The sequence below is a fragment of the Miniopterus natalensis genome, chromosome 13 (assembly GCF_054644295.1).
Source record: "Miniopterus natalensis isolate mMinNat1 chromosome 13, mMinNat1.hap1, whole genome shotgun sequence".
Classification (NCBI taxonomy): domain Eukaryota; kingdom Metazoa; phylum Chordata; class Mammalia; order Chiroptera; family Miniopteridae; genus Miniopterus; species Miniopterus natalensis.
Genome location: NC_142093.1, coordinates 39,313,700 through 39,338,737, shown reverse-complemented (window position 1 = coordinate 39,338,737; position 25,038 = coordinate 39,313,700). Strand labels below are relative to the sequence as shown.

At 47.7% G+C, this 25,038-nt stretch overlaps 2 protein-coding genes across 2 annotated transcripts; both read left to right on the top strand.

Annotated features, from left to right (window-relative positions):
• The first annotated feature begins 1,649 nt into the window (after positions 1-1,649).
• Positions 1,650-6,391, top strand: CD207 (CD207 molecule). The gene is made up of 6 exons (XM_016202523.2): positions 1,650-1,725; positions 1,822-1,938; positions 3,533-3,907; positions 4,493-4,644; positions 5,639-5,757; positions 6,241-6,391. The coding sequence occupies exons 1-6, from the start codon at positions 1,650-1,652 to the stop codon at positions 6,389-6,391; spliced, it is 990 nt and encodes a 329-aa protein (XP_016058009.2).
• A 4,517-nt stretch (positions 6,392-10,908) lies between these two features.
• On the top strand, positions 10,909-19,943 carry CLEC4F (C-type lectin domain family 4 member F). The gene is made up of 7 exons (XM_016202524.2): positions 10,909-10,984; positions 11,793-11,909; positions 12,126-12,221; positions 13,562-14,680; positions 17,938-18,089; positions 19,008-19,126; positions 19,793-19,943. Exons 1-7 carry the CDS (start codon positions 10,909-10,911, stop codon positions 19,941-19,943), a joined length of 1,830 nt encoding a protein of 609 aa, XP_016058010.2.
• Positions 19,944-25,038: the final 5,095 nt, after the last annotated feature.

Genomic DNA, 25,038 nt, shown 5'->3' with positions numbered 1-25,038 from the left:
TTCCTGGTCTGATGTTGCTGAGTCTCCCCAGTTTGAGAAGCTCACAAGTGCAGGAAGCACGGAAGAGAACCCAAGTCTTACATTTACATTTTGAATCTCCAAGCCATCTCCATTTTATAAAGGAACTCTGTATCATCTAAGAGGCCTTGATAACAGAAGCTAAAATATTTTATTGCAGTGGTTTCCTTACTGGTCTCCCTGCTTCCAGGCTTTCTACCCCCCAATTTATGCTTCCCACCACAGAGCAATCTTTCCACAATGTCCCTGTCTTTCTCTCTTTCCTGCCTGAAGTCCTTCATTGGCTGCATGTCACCCATAAGCCAGAGTTCAATTTTCTTAACATGATCCACAAGGATCTTCACGATCTCACCCCAGGTGTCTCTTTAGCCCCCATGCTCTCCCCTCTCTTGTCATATGCTTTACACTCCAACACCACCAAATTACATACAGTTGGCCAGGCAGTCTATGCTGTTTTATGCCTCTATACTTTTATTTTTATTTTTAAAAAATATATTTTTATTGGTTTCAGAGAGAGGAAGGGAGAGGGGGAGAGAGATAGAAACGTCAATGATGAGAGAGTCACTGATCTCTCCTGCATGGCCCCCACTGGGAATCGAGCCCACAACCTGGGCATATGCCCTGACCAGGAATCAAACTGAGATCTCCTGGTTCATGGGTTGATGCTTTACCACTGGGCCATGCCTGCTGGGCATGCCTTTATACTTTTTTAAATTAAATTAAATTTTTTTATTTTTAAAAATATTTTTAAATTTTATTTTTGTTTAAAATAGTACAGATGTCCCTTTTTCTCCCCAATGGCCCGTTCCACCCGGTCTATACTTTTAAATGTGCCAATCCTTTTATCTGGAACTCCTTACCATTACTCCATTCTCTGTACTTTCTTTCAGTTGTGCATATTCTTCTATTTTTAATCATCACCCTGCGTTGTAATTTATTTGCTCGGGTCTGTCTTTCCTTCCAGACTGTAAGGTGCTTGAGTGCAAAGGCTCTGAGTTACTCATTTAAAAAAAGAATTATTTTTAATCCTCACCTGAGGATATTTTTTCCATTGCTTTTCAGAGAGAGTGGAAGGGAGAGAGAGAGAAACATCGATGTGGGAGAGACACATGAACTGGTTGCTTCCCACATGCACCCTGACCAGGCCAGGGATCAAACCTGCAACCAAGGTCTGTGCCCTTGGCTGGAATCGAATCTGGGACCCTTCAGTCTGCAGGCCAACTCTGACCAAATCGGCTAGGGCTGAGTTACTTATTCATCTTTGTGGCCCAGTCCTAGTACAGTGCCTGGTACTTAGAAGGCAGTAAGTATGTATTTGTGGGATGAACGGAGGGGCGGATGGACGATAGGGGAGGAGATTAAAGAAGGAAGATAGTCTGGGCACAAGATGGTTAGTGTCCATGTAACAGACCCCCAAAGAAGGAGACAGACGGCCCTTCCTGGAAGCTCAGACCTTTGAGGGAAGCCCGGAACTGTGGCTTAGGCCAGGCGAGGTGTCCAAGTCAGGCATGGGGAATTTGGGACTTACATGATGACCTTTCGTGGGACTCACTTCCCTTTTCCTCTAGATATAAGCTCCTTGGGGAACCAGGCAGCCAGAAGCACCTGTGCTGCAGGGGTGAGCGTGCAGGATGAAGGCTGGAGAGAGCGAGGTCCCCGATGCTCACTTCACTGTCGATAAACAAAACATCTCCCTCTGGCCCCGAGGTAAGCACCAGTCCCTGCTCAGGACCTGCTCAGTGCTCTGTGCCCAAACCCGCTTTTGCTGGTCTTTCAACAGATGTTCCCCTCTTCTTCCAACAGAGCCTCCGCCCAAGGTGGGTTCATCGCCTGTTCTGAGGAACCCTTGCACAGTCCGCGCCGCAGTGGTCATCCTGACGCTGGTCCTGCTCGCGTCCATCCTGCTGCAGGCCATTGTCTGTAAGTCCTCTGGCTCCATCATGGGGGCCTGCTCCTCTCCAGGGCCAGTCAGCTTCCACGGCATCCAGACCTTTCTCCCTGTTCTCCAGTGGTCTCTCCCTCCTGTGGCTTTTTCGTGTGCCTCCTTTCATTTGCCTCTTTCCGTGTGCAGTCACAGGGTCCCTGGCCTCAGTAGAATGAGCTGCCACTCTTTCCTTCCCAAATCCAGGGAGATTTTTCTGAATGGAATAAGCACTTGCATACTTGTGCTCAAAGATATACTCTTTTGTTCCCAGGAAATGTTCACCTATTTCTTTATCCCATGTCATTTTTCTCCTCCCTCTCTAGCTCTGTATCCCTTCGATCCAGAGCCTTATGAGATGCCCCCAACAGTGAGCGAGATGTTTCCCAACCCCACAAGGGAAGGAGTCCTAACTTCATCCTCAGCCCCAGCTGACTAGATGGAGAACCTGCCCAACAAGCCAACAAATCTCCAAGGTTCCTCCCCTCCCCAGGACCCCTTCGTGCTCTCTTCATTCTGTTCCTGTGAAGATCATGTCAAGGATGTGTGACTATTGGATGTGTGACTATTGGATGTGTGACTTACTGAATGTGTGACTTATCTTTCTTCTTTGCTGAGGCCCTTGGCCTCTGCTGCTAGCAGAGCCTTCATCTTCCACCAGCTCTACAGAAAGCAGAGGGAGGGGATGTCTATCATCTTCCTTCGTGGCTTCAGGACATATTTCATCTCAGATTTGGAGCCTCTGAGCAGAGTCTCCTCTGCTTGGAGCCCTCTTGGTTTACTTTTGGTCTCCTCTCTGGCACCAAACCTGTGGCCCGATCAGAGTGTGACAGTAGAAGGGATAAGGGAAGGAGACAAATGGTTTCATGATTGTCCCTTTCTGTGTTCTCTGGAGAAGTCACTTCCAGGTTAGAAGTCTGCATGGCTCCTCCTATGGTCAGGAAGAGCCAGTGGACAGGTGTGGGACAGGTGGTGCTGTCCTCCCTGATGGCCACTGCAGGAGTCTCTGAAAGGAGAGGGCTGGGAATCAAGTGATAGGGCCTAAAAGGATGTGGGGAGGGTGCCAAAGGGTGGTTGAGGGGCATCCCTTTACAAAATGTGCCCTGAACACTCAAAGAAACTTTAGGACTGGGTTCCAATCCCTGCTTCTGTTTGTCTGTGAGGTGTTCTAATAGAGAGCCCATATTTATCAATCTTTGTATTACCTGCATCTACCATAGTTCCTGGCACATGGCAGGTGCCATCACATGTTTGTTGAATAAATAGATTACAAACAGCTCTTTGGGTTGGGTCCTTGAGAAGCTTGAGTCTGTTCCTTTCCTTTCCTTTCCTTTCCTTTCCTTTCCTTTCCTTTCCTTTCCTTTCCTTTCCTTTCCTTTCCTTTCCTTTCCTTTCCTTTCCTTTCCTTTCCTTTCCTTTCCTTTCCTTCCCTTCCCTTCCCTTCCCTTCCCTTCCCTTCCCTTCCCTTCCCTTCCCTTCCCTTTCCTTTCCTTTCCTTTCCCTTCTCTTCCTTCCCTTTTATCACTCTGATGACACCCCCACTCCCATTCCCAGGGATCCCCTTGATTGACCTCTTGACTTTCTCAAATCCAGATCCCTGGTTTATGGGCACACTATCAGATGTAAAGACCAATGCACAGTTGCTGAAAGGTCGTGTGGACAACACCAGCACCCTGAGTTCTGAAATCAAGAGGAATAGAGGAGGTGTGGAGGCAGCTGGCATTCAGGTCCGGATGGTGAATGTTAGCCTGGATCATGTGCGTTCTCAGATCCGGAGGCTGGAAACCGGTGTGAAGGAAGCCAATGCACAGATTCACACATTAACGAGAAGCTGGGAGGAAGTTTATAATTTAAATACCCAGATCCCAGAATTAAAAAGAGATTTGGATAAAGCCAGTGCTTTAAATGTAAAGGTCCGTGGACTCCAGAGCAGTTTGGAGAATATCAGCAAGTTACTCAAACAGCAAAGTAAGTGGCCCAGAAAAGAATATTGCAGGCTGATGGTGGCCCGTGGGACCCTGCCGTTCTTAGGCCTGAGGCCGTTGGGCTGGTGCGTGTGGAGGGAAGTGGGAGAGAAGCAGGGCAGGTGTGGCTGGAGAGCTAAGACAAGGGGGCTCAGCATGGGGGCTGGGGAAGACTTAGGAGCTTTTCAAAAGACAGGGGACCAGGAACCAGCTCGGGCTCCCACACAAAAGCACAGAATATAGGGAGTCTCTGTCCTGGCCCAAACCTAGCTATTTTCCACGAAGTTTCTTACCTAGAGCCCAGAGTCTCAGCCACTTGTGATGGACAGTGGATAACTGCTTCTCTCATGGAGCCAGATTCTTGATCCATCCCCCCCTCACTCTCCGCTCTCTGAGCCCAGAGACTCCACTAATCTCAGTCAGACTTTCAGGATGCGAGAGTGTCCCCAAACCCTACACAAGGAAACAAGGACCCCAGAGCCCAGCCCCGTTTATTGCTGTCTATGGGATCCCACTCAAGTGCCCCCACCTAGCCAGCACCCAGAGGAAGCAGGAATACCAGCGCTCACCTTTCACCCTTGTTCTCCAGATGACATTCTACAGATGGTTTCTCAAGGCTGGAAGTACTTCAAGAACAATTTCTATTACTTTTCTCGTGTCCCAAAGACCTGGTACAGTGCCCATCAGTACTGCACGTCCAGGAATTCACAACTGACCTCAGTGACCTCGGACAGTGAACAGGTGAGTGCTGTTACTACAGGTTCTAGGAAGGAGGTGGAATAGTAGCTGTATTAGGCAGGATGGGCAAGGTTATGCTGCAGTGACAAAAATCCCCAAATATCAGTGACCTAACAATGAAGGATTACTTCTCACTTATACTATGTTTCCAACAAGGGCTGACAAGGGGTTTTGCTCATTGTGGTTACTCAAGGATCTAGGCCAAAGGAGACTTAATCTCATGTATGTTTCCACAGTTGCTGAAGCAGCAAAAGGAAGCATGACAAATTGTGTGCTGGCTCTTCCTGGAAATAACAGACATCTCCTCTACTCACATTTCCTTTGCAAAGCAAATGATGTAACACTCTTAGCTTCAAACAGGGAAGGGGGGGTACCATCTTTCTGGGTGCCCAGAAAACAGAAATATTTGTAAACAGCATTAATGACACTGCAGAACCCAAGAAGTCTTCTACCTGGTGAGACAGAAAATTGAACAAACCCCTTCCATCTGGGTGGTGTGCTAGTGCAGGCAAGAGCATGGGCTCTGGGGTCAGAGTCTAGAGTCCCAACCCTGCCTCTAACTAGTCCCAGATGAAACACAAGTAGTAATAGTACCTGTCTCAAAAAACAACCATACCCAAGTAAGGGCATATAAATGTATAGTGCCTTGTACATATTAAGCGCTCACTAAACTTAGATATTATTATTTGAGCCACTCTCCTGGGGTCCCTGCTCTAGGGTTTAGCTGATTTTTTGCTTGTGCTCCAGCATCTGCTTCCTGAGGGGCAGAAAGGCCCGAGTCCCGAGTCTGTTAGTTGCAGAGCAAAGACAAATCAGAATTTGGAAGATGGACTCTGGGCTCTGAGCAGGGACAGGAAGAAGCTTGAGAAAAGTCAGTGTGCAGGCGTATCTGTGGGTTCAGAGGTTGTCACTGAGGACAGGTGAGAAACACCCAGAGAGACAGGTGCTCTAACTCCGAGTGATGGCAGCGTCTCTGCTCATCCTGTCTTCCCTACAGGAGTTTCTGTACAAGACAGCAGGTGGACTTTTCTACTGGATCGGCCTGACCAAAGCAGGGAGTGATGCGGACTGGCACTGGGTGGATGACACTCCATTCGACAAGGTCCGGAGTATGAGGTAAGGCCCCCCAAAGCCCCCCTTCCCAGTCTGACTTTTTTGGCTCAGGGCCAGGGCAGAAGTATGAGGTGATATTTCCCTCTGACTACAGGGTTTTGATTCTTCCCTGTCCACGAGTGGCAGGAGCACTAAACCAAAATCCAGCTCAGCTCTGCCACTAATTGGTTGTGGGATCGGGGACAAATTTGTGGCCTCCCTGTACCCTCTGGCGTTTGGCAGCATGGCTGTCCAGCCAGCTCCGGCAGGGGGCCTGGTCTATTCTAGGTGTTGTACTGTGGGCTTGTGTAGAGCCTTGAGAGAGGTGGGCTGGTTCGGTCCTAATTTGGGGGTGATTGCGGCCTGAGAGGTGGACAGCTCACCAATTTCCTTTTCTTGGGCCTGGGAGCAAAATCTTGTGACATTATCACCTAGGACCAACGCTGGGGTTGAAGTTACTCATTTCTTCATTGGAAATAAGTTTTTCTTTGTGTTTTCTTTTGGTAGGTTCTGGATTCCAGGTGAACCCAATAATTATGGGAACAATGAACACTGTGCCAATATAAAGGCCTCCTCAATTCAGTCATGGAATGATGCCTCCTGTGACAATAAGTACCTTTTCATCTGTAAACGTCCTTATATTCCATCAGAACCATGACAGGACTGGTCTCCAAGCTGGCACTTAGAGCTCCAGTGCTTGTCAAACTCAAGGATGTGCCACTTCCTTCTCCATGCTCCAGGGTGATTTTGCACCTTAATTTTCCTTGCTTCAAAATTGTCCCAAAGGCATCTGGAGTCTGTCTGCCTTGGCTGGAAGTTCTGAGACCCCAAGAAGCAGCTGGAATGGAAAGGAGATCTTGGGTTAAAATGGGAGGGGGTGGGGTAGGGAGAATTTCGAAATTCAAATTGCCTCATTAGATGGATCAGGACCCATAATGTGGGGCAACACTCTGGGGTTTTTGCCAAGATCTGGGTGCCGCTGCTGTTGGGGTGTTGCTGCTTCTTCTTGGCTGAGCTAGTAATGATGTGTGTATAACTAATTATTTTTTGAAAAGAGCATTCTGCCTGCAATATGGTGACAGGACTTGAGGGAGGTAAGACTAGAGGCAGGGAGAACCACTGGAAGACTAAGGCCCTCCAGAGAAGCCTCAGTTTTATCCAGGAAAGCTGCTCCAGACATGCAAGTGCTTCTCCTGATACTGATACTCAGCGCTATTCCAGTTGACCCCCTAAATTCCCAGTTACCTGCTTAGACGGCAGTGTTCTCTAGGAAGAGTTCTGCTCGTGGGGATCCTGTCCATGCCATGCTCCCATCCTCCTCCTTGTCCACATCCTCTGAGGTCTGAACCCCTTCTTCCCTGGGACAGGCTCAACTGGTTCAGGTCAGGGGCTGGCGTCCGTTGATCCCTCCCCTCCCTTCACTCGGTAACTCTGAGGCCCAGCCCCTCTGCCTCACCGCCCTGCACCTCCTCTTACTTCTGCACGTCCTGTCTTCCCACGCCCCGTGTGGCCCTCACTACCTGAAGAGTTCACCTCCAAGAACATTAGAATAAAATCTGCCTGGGTAAAGGCCTCCCTCTGTGTGCACGTTTTATTCCTGGGTGTACTGGTGGATGTGCCGGAAAAGCCATCTGTTTTGCTAGACAAAAAGTCCCGGGGTATCCTCAGGAACCAGTAGGGGTTCCAAATTAACATGCAGTAAGGAAATCCCAGTTCTGGAAAAGCTACAGAATAAGAGCAGCGCTTACCCCTGGTTTTATCAAAACGAAGGAGAGCGAGGCCTGCAGTGTCATGACTTTCTTGGTGATCTTTCTCTCAGATGTTCACTGATCCGTCTTCTATTCTCTGGCTTTACTCCCAAGGGGGAGACTCCTTAGATTTCCCACTCTTCCCAGAGACCCTGTTCACAGGGAAGTGGTTATGTTGACAGAGCCGCAAGGGCTGGGAATTGGGTATGGGTTCAACCTTGCCCTACCAGGCAGACTGAGCATGAGAGAAGGGTGGTCCTCAAGACAAGTCCCAGGAGAGATGCCTGAAGAAGAGACATTGTCAGCTGTCAGCTGGATCTAGGCACTCTCTGGAAGACAGCTGACCACCCTGTGTTGTTAGGGGTTTACGTGGATGACTGAAAAACTTCTGGGGTCTGCACCTCTAGGAGCATGGCCCATACCCTTTAGTAGGCACAGGAAAAGCCAATGTGTAAGAGGTCCCGGCCAATGAGTGGTTCTGATGTTAATGTATAAAATAACCACTTGATTTTTTTCTGGCCAGAGAGCAAAGAGACCTCCTGGCATTTCTTTCCTGTTGGCAGGTGTTGTTCTTATGGGAGAAGTAAGTGCTGGGAGCCAGGAGTTGGGGGGAATGGGGACAGGGAAGAGGGGGCCAGAGGAGTCCTGCTGATCATGCCTCTGAGGCCACCACATCTGGAGGACTATGCTCTCTCCTGGCCCAGACTCCACCCTTTCAGTTGGACAAGAGATCCCCAAAGATCTGCTTTGAGGCTCCCTCAGCTTCTCAGGTCCTAGGAGGAAGTAGCTCCTGAGTGGGTCAGGCCTGGGCCCTTCCTGTGCGTGGGGAAATAGAAACCAAGACACGTCCTTTCTTTTCTGCCACCACCCCGGGGCCTCTTATGGGCCTCCGGGAGATACCTTCAGCAGCTCCCCTCCCATATGGAGGGAAAGGGGCTTGGCAGATGCTCCGGGGTCTCAGGCAGAGCTGTTGACTACTCCAGCAATGGGTGCGCTCACATTCCTCCTACTCCTTTCCTCTCAGGTCAGCTTTCATGGACAGGCGGTAACTGGTCAATGGATGGTGGCTCTGTACTACACACACGCTCACGCGCATGCACACACACAGTCAAAGCCATGGCATCATGAACTGGGTGTAGACAACCACCCCCTTTCTTAGCCTGCAGATCAGTGTGTACTCGGCTAGTTGCAGGCTGAGTTGACGTGGCCATCCACAACACAGGCTCTGGACCGCAGCTGCTCTCCCAGCCCAACCTCAGGAGGAGGCACTTTCAGGAGGGCTTTACCATGGGAGTGGGCTGCCAGCTTCTTAGTTAGTGCTCAGGGGACCTACTGGAGGTTGACTCCAAGATTTGAGGAAAAGCCATGGGAACAGGATGTAGGAACTGAAAATGAACGTAGGAAAAAGCAACACAATATGGGTAGAACAAGCCATTTGCAAGGTTGCAACTGACATCTTGTAAATGGGTTGCTGGCGAGCTAGGGGGAAAAATATGTAATTAGATTTCTATGAGTTAAAGAAAATGTGATCAATTTTGATAAGATTGCAATTATCCGATGTAATGGGAATGAGAACCTGCTAGTATCCTCAGAACTGACTTTGGAAGCGGTACCTTGACCAGCCAGTGGGAATACTGATTCTGTTTAGCTGGTTACCTGCCTAGAGGGATGGAGACTCAGGCTCACACAGCTCCAGTGGGACGCCTCACTTCCCTGGCTTCTTAGTCTAGGTCCACAAGCAGCAGGAACCCCCTGAAGCAGTATTTGTTTCTCCTGGAAGTTCTCATTAAAACCAGCACATTTGCTTGTCCATCAGTTCCTTTTGAGTTTGTCCCAACCTGATCAACTCAGGGGCTCACGAAGCCAATCAGCTAGAGGAGAGATCTTGGATCTGGGTAGGTCCTATTTGGTATTTTCTGACATCATTTCTGACACCAGTCGTGTGGTGTTTTCTGACAGCAGCCAATTCTCTGATACCAGCTGAGTGTCCTACAATTCAATTTTGACACTAACTCCAGGAGTTAGTGCAGATGCCACAGGTTAAAGGCTCAGTCCCACAAGGCCCGCCCAACTTCAGATGCTAACTGCATATGACGTCTCTAAGAAACTCACACTTCTGCCTAGCTGACTGCAAATCTGGGGGCTCCCATGGCCCCCCTCGGGTTCAATAATTTACTAGAATGACTCACAGAACTCAGGAAAACACTATAGTTACTATTGCAGTTTATGATGAAGGATACGAACAGACGAAGAGGTACATAGGGTGTGGTCAGGAAGGGTCCAGAGCACAAGAGCTTCTGTCCCCATGAAATTGGGAACAATAACCTCCTGGCACATGGATGTGTTCACCTACCAGGAAATTCCTTGAAAGCCCCTCAAATCTCTTTCACTGTTTGTGAGCTTTTATAACTTGATTTCCAGACTCCATCTCCTACCTGGAGGTCAAGGGTTGGGGTGGGATTGCCAAGGTGGTAGTTTGGTCTTTCTGGGACCAGCTCCCCTTCTGAAGTCATCTAGGGGTCTACCCTGAGTCACCTCATTAGCATAAACTCAAGTGTGGTTGAAAGGGGTTTGTTATGAATAACAAAAAACACTCCTATTGCCCAGCTAGTGTGGCTCAGTGGTTGGGTATCCTCCCATTGCCCTAACAGGTTGCCAGTTTGATTCCCAGTCAGGGCACGTGCCTGGGTTGTGGGCTTGATCCCCGCTGGGAGGGGTTGCAGGAGACAGCCAATCAATACTGATGTTTCTCTCTCTCTCTCCCTCTCCCTTCCTCTCTCTCTCTAAAATTAATAAAAACATATTTAAAAAAATACACACTCCTATTGCTCAGGAAATTTCATGGAGCTTAGGAGCTCTGTTCTATGAACTGGGACAGAGACCAATATATTTTTTATCTACCCAGACCTGCACCTGCTATGCCAGCTGTGAGGTCCTGAGTGGGCAGTGAGACCCAGAGAGCGGCTGGGGCTGGGGCAGGGGCTGGGGCTGGGGCTGGGGCTGGGGCTGGGGCTGGGGCTGGGGCAGGGGCTGGGGCTGGGATTAAGTCATCCATGAGTCACAGGATTTTTTTCTGCAAAGCTGAGGAGGAGCCTCTGACCTCCTCCTAAGTTGCTGATGAAAGTGTTTGTGATTTGGTGCAGAGGCTAGTGTCTGGGGGCTATGCTGGAGTGCAGATGTTGGGGTGATGGGCCTGAGGGGGGAGCAAGGGGTGCTGACGGGAAGAGGAAGAGGAGAGGGCCTGGGCAGGCCGGCGCCTGGGTGCCTGGGGCGCTTCTGCACAGTCAGCTGGCTGGGGAGGCAGAGCTTAAGTGTGGTCAGGGCCTACTCAGGAGCATAAAAGCCCAGGGTGTCTCAGCCTCCCTCCCACCACCACTGGCCCACAGCACAACCCTTCAGGGGCTAAGGCGTGGAGCAGCACTGGCGGATGCAGGAGGCAGAGATGAACCGTGAAATGGTCTACTTCTTCACAGATAACCAGGCTGTCGCCCTGCACCCCCAAGGTGAGGAAACTGGGGCCTGAGCCCATCCTCAGTCAGGGGCTGGCCTGCTTGTCCCCCAGCCCTCAGCCATGTTTCTTAGCACCCCCTGGGCAGGCCAGAGCTCCCTCGGCCCATTGCTGTCTCAGCCTCCAGAACAAATAGGTGAGGGCGGAAGGTGGGTCCGGCTAGGACAGAGAGCCTGGGGCACACCTCCAGTCTCGGCATGAAATCTCCCCAGACCGTTTTCTTGAGAACGGCAACCTGGCAAGAAAAAGGGTGACCTTTGAATTCAGAGGGACCTGGTTTTGAATCTTGTCTCCGTGAACTGGGATGACCCATGAGGTCTCAGGGGCTCAGCCCCCAGACTCCCAGGCACAGCCCTTCTTAGGACACTGACAGGGGACCTTCTGACCCAGGCAGGGAGTCTCCAGGACTGATCCGTGTCAGTTTGTGGAGGAGGCAGCAGCCCCAAAGGCCTGCTAGTCTTGCTCTGTTCAGGGTTCATGAGCAAGACTGGCCCTGGGACTCCATGGTCAGGGTTCCTGCTCTGTCCCTCTCCTCGCCCCTTCTCTCTTCTTTCATTCAAACCACACTTCTGCTCTCCTTGTCGGGGCCACATTCTGTGTCCTGTGCATCCTCTCCAGCCTTTGCGTTGCCACCACGGCCCCCAGTGCGCTCTGGTGAACTATTCAAAGGGCTTCGTTTCCTTTCTCTGTGGTAAGCGTGGCAGGTGTTCTCACCCTGGTCAGACAGGCCAGGAGACTGAGCCTAAGCAGCTGACTCTGCCCAGCCCCCACTCTCCTCCTGGACATTGGTATCTCCCCTGCAGGCCTGGACTCCTCGGCCCTGGCTCCAGCAGCCCCGAAGACGTCAAAGCTTGTTCGGGTCACCCTGGCACTTATGGTCATCACCATTGTCACCTCTCTCATAGCTCTCTTTTTTGTGGGTAAGCTCCTCGGTAATCTGAATCCCACTGGCTCTCTTTCCTGCATAGAGGTCACTGACCAAGGGGAGCCTCCAAAAGCAGAGGCTCATGAGGGAAAAGCAGAGGGGTACTTGGTGCCACCTCCCTCCTTCTGGAACCCTGACTCGGGGGTGGGGCAGCCTGTTCCCCAGGTTCAATGCTGAGGGATTGTGCTGACCCAGGAATGGGGTGTCTCAGTTCTACAGAAACCAAGACCTGAACCGGAGGCCTATGCCTACTCCCAGAAGTTTCTGGGAGACAACGCTACTGGGCAGTTACCTGTGGAAACCGACAGTGAGTAACCATAGTGGGGCCGATGGGTGGGAGGGAGCTGGGGCATTTGGGTGCCCAGACCCTAGGGTGAGCTTCTCCCTTAACACTTCCATGCTCTTGAATGAGCGTCACTATCTTCACAGAAAAGCATGATTTTTGTTTTAGAAAACAGCTTTATTGAAGTATAATTGACACATAATAAAGTACACATATTTAAAGCATACGATCTAAGAACTTTTGATATATGTGAAACCATCACCACAATCAAGATAATGAACGTATTCATCCTCCTCCCCATAAGTTTACTTGTGGCCTTTGTCACCCTCCCTCTCCTCACCCTTCATCCCCAGGTGACCACTGATCTACTTGCTGTAATATACAGCGCTTGGCTTTTTCTAGAGTTTCATATAAAAGGGATCATATCGTGTGTACTCTCTTTTTTGTCTTTTATTAGTCATATGATTTGCAAATATTTTCTCCCAGTCCATGGCTTCATTCTCCTAACAAGATTTGAATTTTGATAAAGTCTAATTTATCAATTTTTTCTTTTACTGGTCATGCTTTTGGTTTCATATCTGAGAAATCTTTGCCTATGCCAAGTCACAAAGATACTCTCCTATGTTTCCTTCTGGAAATGTGATAGTTTTGGGTTTTACATTTAGGTCTATAATTAAAAAAAAAAAAAACTTTATTGATTTCAGAGAGAGGAAAGGAGAGGGAGAGAAAGAGAAACATCAATGATGAGAGAGTCATTGATCGGCTGCCTCCTGCACGCCCCCAACTGGGGATGAAGCCCAAGCCCACAACCTGGGCATGTGCCCTGACCAGGAATCGAATCCTGATCGCCTACATCCTAGGTCAACGGTCAGCCACTGGGCCACACCTGGGGCTCTATGATTAATTTTGAGTTAAATTTTGTTTTGGCATATGGACATACCATTGTTTCAGCACCATTTGTTGAAAATATTGTCCTTTCTCCATGAATTACTTTGTATCTTCATTGAAATCAATTGTTCATATATGTGTGGGTCTATTTCTGGATTCTCTATTCTGTTCCATTGATCTATTTGTCTATCAGCATGACTCTGGATGGTAGCTAGTTTACAGTAGGCAAGTATTTCACTCTTTCTGCCCCTCAGTTCATGTGGGATATTTATTTCATTTTTTGGCCCACATTCTCAGGTGGCCCATCCTCAGGGTCTCGGTGGCTGCAGTGAGCAGCAGGTCGCTTGAGGAGTACTCAGGGCTGTGTCGTAGTCATTCCCCTTGGAAATTTTAAGAACACTCTGGTTGGCTCATATAATTAACGTTTACCTATGCAACAGGCCTCTTTGGCTGCCTTCTCCAACTCCTCCCTCCAGATTCCTGCCACTTTGAAAGGGTGGCAGAGTTACAAGAGACCCTCCAGATGTTTAAAGACCATGTGGAGAACTCCAGCACCTGGACCATGGAGATCCAGATGTTGATGTGCAGAGTGGACAATGTCAGTTCTCAGATCCAGACGCTCGGCAGTGATCTGCAAAATACCAGTGCTGACATCCAAATGGTAAAAGGAGTTCTAAAGGATGCAAATACCTTGAGTTTCCAGACCCAGATGTTAAAAAGTTCCTTGGAGAGGGCCAGTGCTGAGATCCAGAGACAAAAGGGAGATCTGGAAAAGGCAAATGCTTTAAATTCCCAGGCCCAGAGTTTCTTAAAAACCAGTTTAGAAAACACCAGCTTTGAACTCAACATGTTGAGCAGAAGCTTAGAAAATACCAACACTGAAATTCAGGTGTTGAAGGCAGGGTTGGAAATGGCAAATACCAAGGCCCAGCTGGCAAACAATAGTTTAAAGAATGTTAATGCTCAGATCCTTGTTTTAAGAGGCAATCTGGAGAGTATCAATGATTTAAGGGCCCAGAATCAGGTTTTAAGTAATAGCTTGAAAGGAACCAATGCTGAGATTCAGAAGCTAAAAGGAAGCCTGCAAAATGCAAATGATTTAAACTCCCAAACTCAGACCCTTATAAGAGGCAGTTTAGACAACACTAGTGCTGAGATCCAGTTATTAAGAGGTCATTTGGAAAAGGCTGGTGATGAGATTCACTTGTTAAAAAGAGATTTGGAAACGGCTACTGCCCAGACCCAAAGAGCTAACAGTCGCCTGGAACAAACAAATGCTAAGATCCAAGGGTTAAAAACAGAGCTGGGAAACACCAATGCCTTAAATTCTGATATTCAGGTGTTAAACGATCAGTTGAAAAATGCCAGCAGAGAGATACAGACCCTAAAACAAGAAATGAAGGATACTGCAGCCTTAAAATCCAAGACCCAGATGCTAGAGAGCAGTCTGCAGAAGGCCAGTGCTGAGGTTCAGAGGTTAAAAGGGGATTTAGAGAACACGAAAACACTAACTGCGAAAGTCCAGGAGCAGCAGAGCAGCCTGGAGACCCTCCGTGCAGACTTTGATACGCAGAAGCAGCTACAGAAGTCCCAAAGTAAGTGGGAGGGAGGGGTTGGCCTGGGGAAGCTACGGTCTCTTGGGAGGGTGGAGTCTCCTGTCCCTTTGGCCTTTTGCCTGCTTCACCAGGCATCGCTCTGGGAAAGAGTGGAGGTGCTGGAAAGGGCCAGATCCATCCAGATAGGCTCGATGTGCTCAGACAGTGGTGGACGTGGCACAGGGAGCAGAGACCTTGCTCTCAAGTTGCTATCACCTGGCCAGGCTGACACTTGGGAAACAAGCCATGTCTGTATGGTGAGGTCGTATGTAAGGACAGTGGGTGCTAGTGGGGCCAGACATTCTTATTCCTGACTTCCTGCTGTCACAACTGGTGTGACTTTGACCCAATTGCTTGCTGTCACTTTTCTCATCTGCAAAGTGGGGACAGTAATATTTGCTTCACAGTGAGAATCAAGTGAGTTCACACATATACTGCATTTAACACAGTATCCAGCATTCGTGCGCTCATCTGACAAAAACTTCTGAGGCCCTACTATGTGTCAGAGAAGGAAAGACGAGTAAGGTGCGCTGCCCACCCTGGAAGCTCACAGGCTGGCAGAGCAGCCTTGCACAAAAGGCACGTGGAGAGGCGGAGGGGAGAGGAGTTAAGAGGTGTTATGTTAGAAGCAGGTCTAGGAACTGGGGGCAGGAGGGAGGAAAAGGGAAAGAAGAAATCTGCTGGTCCATGTCCTCTGGTGTAGAGAAGGGGTCTTCCAAGGAGGGGATGGGGGAGAAAAAATCAAAAGATGCTTCACTGAGAAGATGGCCCTTGCACTGAGTCCTGGAAAACAAGTAGGTATTTGCCAAGAAAATAGGGTGAGAGAGCAGCAGGTTCTCAGGAATGGAGATGTGAAACCATGAGGTTCAGGAGATGTTAAGCAGCTTGTCTGACTGGACTGGGGCCAAAAGGGCAGTTGATGAGGCACAGGCTGAAAGGACAGAAGGCAGTGGCCAGAATGGTGGCTTTCAAATTGTTTTAAACGCAACCACAGCATGAAATTCATTTTACATTGTGACCCAGTATAATTATGTGTGTCATACACACACACACACATTTCAAAAAACAAAACTTTTACTGCATGAATGCACTTTGATATTTCATAATTTATTCTTAAAAACAAAAACCACTTTGACATAATCTATTAACGTTTGATAATTGTAGTTTAAAAAGCACTGTGCTGGAGAGGTAGGCATACCTAAGAGACACCAGCTAGATGGGGAAGGCCTCTGCGCTTAGCTTTCATCCTCTGGGAATTCAGTGTCTGTTGAGGGCAGCAGGAGACTAGATGGATCTCCTGCTGAGATGGGATAAAGCAGGCAGAAGAGCAGTGAGATGTGGACATGCTGAGTCAGAGATGCTGCAGGGATATTCACGATGTCACCTGCAGGCTATCTGGAGAGCAGGAGAAAGGTCCTGACTGCACACATAGATGTGAGAGCCTGGGGTATCTTGGTTCTGGTTGTGGCAATGGGAGTGAGGGCTGGGGGGAGGGGGGTGCATGAGATAAAATGCTTCCTGAGAGGAGGCTGAGGGTGGGACCGGGAAGTCAACCTTCAGGTGGCCAGGAGGGAGAGAGGTGTTTTTGAAGGACACTGGAGCAGGCAATCTTAGAGGCAGGAGGAGAACCAGGAGCGCTTTAGTTGGGGAAGCCAAGGAGGGACAAAATTTCAAGAAGAGAGTGGTTAGTCCTGGCAAATGCCTTAGAGAGGCCAGTAAACATCCAGTAAAATAACCAGTAAACATCCACCAACTCTGGCCGGTTAGTAAGTCAATGGGATGACGTTTTAGTGGAGAGTTGTGTGTGGCCTGGAGGCCAGACCATGGGCAGTGTGGGGTGTGAATAAAAGGTAGGGTGCACAAGTCATTCCAGGAGCTTAGCTGAGGAGGAGGGAGATGGGACTAAGGCGAAGGGGATAGCAGGGTAGAGGGAGGGATTAAAAAAACATGTATCATCAATATTTACATATTAATTTCATATTATAGCTTACATATTAATAAAACTTACATATTAATGACAGACAATGTGGCAAATGTTGAAAAAGAGAAAGATGAGAAGGTAACCACTTGCATTTCTGTGAAAATGTTTTTATTTTCTATATGAACCCACTGCTAACATTTTGGTGAACTTCCTTGAGAGGGTTTTTCTAGATTAGAATAGGCTTGATCTGACTTGAGAGAAATAAACCAGTGGTCTTCCGGGCTTCCCATTGCTCACAGGGGAAAAATCCCAAACTCCTTCACAAAGGATGTGTGATTTAGTGCTGGTGAACCTGTCCAGATCTGTCTCCTCTCCCTTAGGTACTGCCCACACCAAATGCTTGAGCAGATCAATGCACACCTTCGTGTTTTTGCGTCTGCTCTTGCCCCCGACCACCTGGCAAACTGTGCCTCAGTCTTTTAAGACGCAGCTCAAGTGAGCTCTTACCTAAGGTGCCCTCCCGAGCCCCACATCCAGCCCAGGTGGAACAGGCCATACCTTCTTTCCTGCCTCTGATGTAACATGCACATGGTTTTCGATCAGTGCATCTCCGCACCTGTCTCGCTTACCAGACCGCACCTTCCTTGAGAGCACGAATCATGTCTCACTGATCTTTGTATAACAGTGCCTAGTTCAGTGTTGAATGATGAATGTTGAACAGAAGAATAAGTGGATGAATAAGGGAGTCTGTGTGGTACCATTTCAAACAGCTGTGGTGCAGATGATGTTAAAGAGCACAGTGTCATGGCAGGGAGGGACAAAAGAGCTGAGAGAATTGGGGTTTGTGCTCAGGGAGGAGCTAGCTGAAATTATGAGGCCAGGCGGACCAGGTGGTGACAAGGTCCCAGGTATGGTCATGGGTGTGGGCAGCTGAAGTGGGCAGAGATGAAGTCAAGGAACTGAGTGACGCCATAGGGTGGTTGTGAAGTCTCCCTGCAGGGAAATGGCAGGAATCGAGGTGCAGAGGACTGTTAGGTGATAGCAGCCAGTTGGGAAGTAGGGTAGTAGAGCCAGAAAGCAAGAGTCTGAAGACCTGCCTGAGGATCCCTGGAGTGATGGAGCCAGGTGTTCCAGAATACAGCTTCCTGGCATATTGGGTAGTAGGCTTGGGGGTAGGGGGTGCAGCCTCCCAGGCCTTGCTCCTGAGGCACTGGGCAAAAAGTATTGCATGGGCTTGTGACTCTCAGTGGTCAGTCCCTGGAGAGGTCAGGAAGGCCTGCTCTTAGACATCCACAGCCAGCCCCTGCTTCTCTCTCTTCCCCAACCTTTGCTCCAGATGAACTTCTCCAACTGATCCTGGAAGGCTGGCAGGTCTATAACAGGAACTTGTATTACTTTTCTCATGTGAAGAAGTCTTGGCATGAGGCTGAGCAGTCCTGTATGTCCCAAGGAGCCCATCTGGCCTCGGTGACCTCTGCAGAGGAGCAGGTTAGAGCTTTGGGCTTAGGGTGGTGCTGATGGGGTGGATGTGGGATAAGGGACTTTGATGCTTCCCTTTGCCCCTCTTAGAGCAGGTGTGGCAGAAACTTCCATGTCATCTCATCAGTCAGGGAGCAAATATTTATTGAGTTCCAATGAGCATCTTGTACTGGAGATAAAAGCACTGAGAGCAAACCCCAATGTCCTCAGTGAATGAGGGCAACACCCAGAGGCCCACAGATGTTAGCAGTGAGGAAAGGCAAAGGGAAGTGGCACCAGTTATTTAAGCAGTTATTTAAGATGACTGCCCTTAAAGTGTTGGAAACACACTTCCCTCCCCTTGTTTAGCCCCTCAGCCTCCTCTCTGGTTGTCAATCTTGATTTTAACATCAGTCAATCCAATGGCTATGGAGGGCCCACAAGATTCTTGGCAAGGTCAGATACACACACAGGAGTTTGAGGACCACCAAAGGCATTATAGTCTCTGAGTGGCCCATCTGCCAAAGGTACTTATCAGAATTTACTAGAGTTATTGATAAAGGACCACAGTAGGTTTGGACCAATTCAATTTATAGAATTGGGCCAAATCCCTGTGGTTCTCCTGAGACTGTTCTTGTATGACTGTCAAAGGACATGCTATGTTGTAAAACAAAACTTTTTAATAAACTGTGGCCAGGTCTCTTTGTCTCAGTAAAGCCACACTCCTCGTCAAGTCAACATGGGAGAAGCTGAACTTCCCTTGAGGGGACCTGGCTGCTGCCCTAGATCCTGGACAAACCATGGGAGGTAGAGGGAGGGACTCAGTTCCTTCAGAGAAGTGGGCTGCATGCCCCGGGACCAGGAGGGGATGACTTGGACTCCTCTTCTACATGGCTGGGGGAACCAGCTCCTCACTCAGGGTCAAACAGCACTGCCTTTTCTTTACAGGAATATCTGACAAAGTTCACAGGTACCTTATATCATTGGATTGGCCTCACTGACAGCGGCAATGAGGGCTCTTGGAGCTGGACTGATGGGACACCATTCAATTTTGCTCACAGCAGAGCGTGAGTCCAGCCACTGTCTGGTATCGTCCCAGGCACTGTCTTGGGCAGGCCTGGTTAGAGACTCCCTGTCCTGTGTGCGTATACCTGCCCAGGGAGTGTTAGTGTTGTGTGTGTGATATGTGTGTGATACATGTGTGATGTGGGTATGGTGTACATGATGTGTATGCATAGTGTGTGTACGATTGTTTATGATGAGTGTGTACATTGTGTGTGTATGATTGTGTGTGAGGTGTTTGTGCATATGTGATGTGTATGGTGTGTTTGTACACATGGGCATATTTGTAATCTTTGCCTGGACTCCTCCGCATGACAGGTCCTGGGGTTGGCAGGCAGCCCATGAGAGGACCTTCCTGTATTTTGTTGTTTTTTGCCTGTCGAAACCCCATATAGGCCTGGTCCCAAGAGCTCCTGCCCCCATCACAAGGAATCTGAATATGAATTCTGGGGTGGGGGCCTACAGCTTCAGACATCCTTTCTCTCCCTTGATCTTTAATAACTAAGGACAACCTAAGCAGAGCCACTCTCATGGCGACTCTGATCCCAGCTTTGTTTCCATCCTGGGGCCACCAGGGAATTAGGGACCCATGTCACTTCAGCTCCTTATGCCACAGTGGGAGGAAAAGGACCCTTCTTTCATCTAGCAGAATAAAGCCTTCTTCTTTCCAGGTTTTGGTATGATAATCAGCCAGACAATTGGCAGCACAGTGACGGGCAGGACGAAGACTGTGTTCACATGCAGAAGAAGTGGAACGACAACAGCTGTAAGGCCCTCTTTCACTGGGTCTGCAAGAAGCCCATCAGTCAGGCTGTGGCCTGAAGTAGGCCAGAGCTCAGGGGTCACTGCTACTGCTAGCTCTGGACCCTTTCCACCATGACATTTTGTGAGCCTCTGAACCCAGTTTGTTCTCTGGGACCTTCCATTTGGCCTTTTGTGTTTCCTGCCCTGTCTTTTTATTTAACCCTTCAAACATGCTTACCTTGTATGACCCTATGGGATCAACAGTTTCTCAAGGCAAGAGCCTTGCTGTGCTTCTGTATCCCCCTCAGCAACCAGCACAGGCCTGTCAGACAGTGGGTCTTCAATAAACAATTGCTGGATGAACAAAATTTTTGTACTTATCTCTGGGACAGCTGCCATGCTCTCTTCTCCCTGGATTGGTTCTCCTTCCTCAGTGTCCCTTCTGTCCGGAAACAAGTGTATTCTTGTTTCAGGGCTTTAGAGCTAGGAATGTTTCGTTAGCTTGCTGAAAAACAGCAGAGGTTTAACACAAACGACAGTGACACTATAGAGGGTCCATGTTACCAGGAAGTCATAGATATCCCAGAGGTTCCCTGCATTTCCTTTGTTGCAGATGGGGCTGGAGCTGGATTTTTCCAGGCCTTTAAACCACTCCAAAACCTTATTTCTCTCCTGTGGCTGGCCTCATCTTGTATTCAGATTGCTAATTCTCAGAATCATATCTCTGGCTTTGGCCTCATCTTGTGACCCCATGCACCCTCCCAGGGACCCAGCTTTCTGCCGGCTCAGTTTAGAATAAGAATTTCTGGAGCAGTTATTTGCCCTGCCTTGTGGCTTCCCCTCCTATGCACTCACAGGGAACCTTAAGATTGCTGGAGCTCTTTCACTGCATAGCTCCCTCCCCTTCATACTCCTCCCCAAATTCAAGCACTCTCTGTCTCCCCAAACTCCCATCTTTCTCTCTCCAGCTTAGTGTCATGCCCATGTGGGACCCTCTTCCCTGCACTGTGGTCATAAAAGAGCCTGGAGGAAGAAATTCAAGGGGGTCATGTGCTCATCCAACCTGTTCTCCTATCCAGAAACTTGAATCACTCACTGCCCATTATCCAATGTCTGAAAATAATTGTTTCATGTATTTTGTTCAGTTTTCTAGTTGCTTACAGCAAAAGGGCTAGTCAGGTTGCTCCGTTATGATCAGAAATGGAAATCTGTTCTATCTTTTATGGTATCTTTGGTTGAACAAGACTTTAATCTGTGTGTATTCATATTTTCTTTTTGGCTTTTCCTTTGGCCTTTTCTTTCATGGCTTCTTAGCTTTTTATTAATCCTAGAAACTCCTCCTCTATCACAGGATTGAAATAACATATTACTATATTTCTTCTAGTACTTTTATATAGCTTTATTTTTTACATTTACATTATTAAGCCATCTGTAATTTTCTCAAATATCATTAAATCATAACATACTCCTTTTCACTTGAAAACTTTTTCAAATACTAAATTCACAAGTTTTTTTCCTGGACTCTTGATTGTATTCCAATGAGTTCCCTTTTCCTTTACGGGAAACACATTGTTTCAATTATTGTAGTTTTATAATATGTTTGGTTATCCAATAGAGCAAGTTCCCCTTTAACTTTTTCAAAAAATTTTAGATCTTTGTGGGACAAGCTTGATGATTGGTAGGTTCTACTGAAGGTCATGAAGTGGCTAGCTGGATGTTTCATCGGAGCCATCCCTGCATTTCTGATTTCAGTTCCTCCAGTGAGGCAGGATAGTAAGAAGCTAGGGAGGTTCCTTGACAAGTGGAATAGGGGAAACTGAGACAATATAATTAAACAGGGTCAAACAATCTGAGCAATTTACAGCCAGCTAATGAATCACAAAGTTTTCTTTTTCCTAACCAAGGACACTAAGGAGCAAATGGCTTACATATTCTAGACCATCCTGGGACAGAACAACCTTGGTCCCAGCCCCTCTTTAGTTATGCTCTTGATGATGTTCTTTAAAAATGAAACTAACCAGAAAATAACCCCTGACCTCTCTATGTGCACATTTTGATGAATCAGCATATTGAAGAACACACCTGAAAAGCGAACGAGTATTCTGTTAAGACCCTCCCCTGAGACCTCCCCTAGGATTCTGGCCAGCCAAAGAAAAATAAGAGGCCTCAAGACAAAGGATCCACACAACACTCTCTCAAGAGTGCTCCCACGCCTTTAATCTCTGCGCTTTTTCTCCTAAACTCTAAGGGACCCCATGAGACTTTCATCTAGGGGAGAAGCAGGCAGCTGCAGCTCATCCTGGGCTATCCCCCTGAACCTGTCTGCAAGGCCCCCTTTTCTCTGACTTTTCCTCTCCTGTTGCTTCTCCTACCTTAAACCCTCCCTTTGTTTCACCATTCCTGCTTGAATAAACATACTCTCAAAAGCCACCTGGACTCGTGCTGTGAAATCTCTCCTACACGAATCAAGAACCCATACACTACTAGCGGGCCCTAGGCAGGCCCACCCTGGGCCCAGACCCCGTCTGGTAATACCAAGGGCTGTGGAAGCCTCCTCAAAAATAAATTCTTCAGTATTTTGCCTGGGAAATAGAAGCTGAGCTGCCAGCAGTCTACAGGCCCCAGAGGAAAAGGGGGGCTGGGCATCCCAGTGTTTCATTTAGAGATGGCCCCTGAACCCCCCTGCTTCAGTCTGGCTTGCAGACCTCTGGGGATATAAACAGCCCTTCTGCAATGTAGGCAGCTGTGGGGTGCTGCCTGGGTACAGAAGGTGGAGGAGGGGATGAGTAAGCCAGTTCTCCTGTTTTCAGTGTGCCCTGAACCCCTGCCTTTAGAGGTGACAGGTACTCCTGAGTCCTGAGTTTACCCGGTTGTCCTGATTTTTGTTCATTACCCCACCACCGTGGCGGAGTGCCATTCTCTCAGCTCTGCCGAGTCAGCTACCACTCATCCACCCACTGCCAGCTTCCAAATTTTGTTGAAATGCTGATCTGCTATTGTTTTTTCTCCCATTCTCTTTGTCATCGTGTGTTTTTCTTGTTTTTATTCCTCTACTGTCACTATAGATTTTTTTGAGAAAATAGACGTGCATGTGTGCTTTGAATCTACCTCTTTTAAATGAAAACATTATATTCTCTAATAAGATATTATGACATTAAGGATATCATATTTATTGTGTACTAACTACCTTGTTGAATACATACATAAGGGCTCTGATTAGTTCTTACATTTTTTTTCCTGATGAATTGCATGGGGTTTTCTGGATAAAATTATTTGCAAATAATGATAACTGGAATTTCTACCTATTTCTCTTTCTTTTGCTATGGGATTGGTAAAACCTCTAGAACAATGTTGACTAGTACCAGTGATAGCCGGCATGCTTGTCTTGTTCCTGACATTAACGTGACTCTTTCCAGTTTTGTACTATGTCACTTGTTGTTTTCTGATAATTACCTTTCATAAAGTGAAGGAAATTTCCTTCAATTCCAAATCTCCAGAGGTTACTTTCTAAATAGAAATGGGTCCTAATTTGTCAAGCAGGTTTTCAGCATCTATCAAAATATTAATAAAAATGTTTATCTTTTTTTCTGTTAGTATAATAGATTACATTAATAATTTCCTAATGATCAATTATCTTTGCATTTCTTGAATAGAAACCTATTTGGTCATGGTTGTCTTTCAATATATTGCTGGATTTAATTTTCTGATAGTTTATTCCATGACATTTTACATCTATAGCAATAAAGATATATAGAAATGGGCTTATTGTTTTCTTTGTATGTACTTCTATTTTTTTTTTTTTTTAAAGATTTTCCTGTCTTATACAAAAAAAGTAGGAGCCAGTATTAAATCATATGTCCTACTTTCTTGGAATTTACTGTGATTTTCTTTGTGGTCTGGTGTATGCTCATTTTTTATAAGTGTTCCATAGGCATATTTATTAGATTAGGCTTGTAATTTTTATTAATCAGATATTCTATATCCTCATTTATAATTTGTCTGCTCAACCTATCAATTTCTCTAAGAGGATTTTTTAAAACTCTTGCATGTTTAACATTTATTTCTGTATCATTTTGTCTCACTCTTGTACTTCTCAAGCTTTCAATTTATATATTTCAGAGTTCCTTTGTTTTATGTCTAAGGATTCATAACCACTAAGTCTATTAGAAGAATTTTGCTTTTTATCAATAGTCATTAAATCAAGGAATATTTATTGTGCCTCTACTATATACCAAGCACTCTTCTAGGTTTTTGGGATTCAACAGTGAAACAAACAGATAGAAGTCCCAGTCCTCGTGAAGCTGATATTCCAGCAGGAAGCAGAGAGAGTTACGACATGTAGCCCCTTCTCATAGCCACAGAAAGGAGTCCTGTGGAGCTTGAAACCTGAGTGAGGTGACATTCTGGAGTAGCACGCAGCTCTGCATCATCAATCCAGCCAACCATGGTCTGTCGTCCAAAGCTAATGGAACAGGGACAAATAAACATGAAGGATTCCCGCCTGCTCACTCCAGGGTCAATTCTCAGGCCAGGGCTGGCCCTTTCTCTCCTCCCATGAGGTTCTGAAAGCTGCAGTTTCCCCAAGAGGGAGTCAGAAAGGCAGAGAAATTAAGCTGTCCATAGACTGAGTGGAGCCATCTGAGGAGACAGAGTGCAGTCCTCGGTTGTCTTGGGGGGAAGTGGTCAGCTTGTCACCCTGGAGGGCCTGCCCCAACCTGTCTCTGCTGTGTAAACCCTGTACAGCTGCCCCTCTTGGTGACCATGGATTGTGTTGGTGGCAGGAGCAGGCTGTGATAGACAGTTGTCACCACATTGGGTGTGTTGTTGGCACCTTGCGGACTCAAACTGATAGAGGCTGGGCTCTGCACACTGTGACTTGGGGGGAGGGGGGCTGACTCTGGCATAGGGGGAGGAAAGCATAGGCTCTTTGTTGTCATGAAATGACCTCCCAGGCCTGGTTTTCTAGGGGCAGGGAACGGTTTCTCATTCCGGAGAGTGACTACATTCTGGAAGATGTCACAGCAATTTGAGGAGAATGACAGTCACTAGTTTAGAGGAAAATGTACTCGTTATAGTCAGCAACTGAGTGTCCTCTACTAACACTTGCTCCCATGTGCTGCACCCAGATTTGGGCCTGCGCCTTGGCCCAATCCCCCCAGTATGCCTGCACCAT

Excerpts from the sequence above, each read along its gene's own strand:
- CD207 (XM_016202523.2), top strand. The coding sequence starts at position 1,650 with ATGAAGGCTGGAGAGAGCGAGGTCCCCGATGCTCACTTCACTGTCGAT. Across the intron at positions 4,645-5,638 it reads TGACCTCGGACAGTGAACAG|GAGTTTCTGTACAAGACAGC; the intron begins GTGAGTGCTGTT and ends TCTTCCCTACAG. Across the intron at positions 5,758-6,240 it reads GACAAGGTCCGGAGTATGAG|GTTCTGGATTCCAGGTGAAC; the intron begins GTAAGGCCCCCC and ends TTCTTTTGGTAG.
- CLEC4F (XM_016202524.2), top strand. The coding sequence starts at position 10,909 with ATGCAGGAGGCAGAGATGAACCGTGAAATGGTCTACTTCTTCACAGAT. Across the intron at positions 11,910-12,125 it reads CATAGCTCTCTTTTTTGTGG|TTCTACAGAAACCAAGACCT; the intron begins GTAAGCTCCTCG and ends GGGGTGTCTCAG. Across the intron at positions 18,090-19,007 it reads TGACCTCTGCAGAGGAGCAG|GAATATCTGACAAAGTTCAC; the intron begins GTTAGAGCTTTG and ends TTTTCTTTACAG.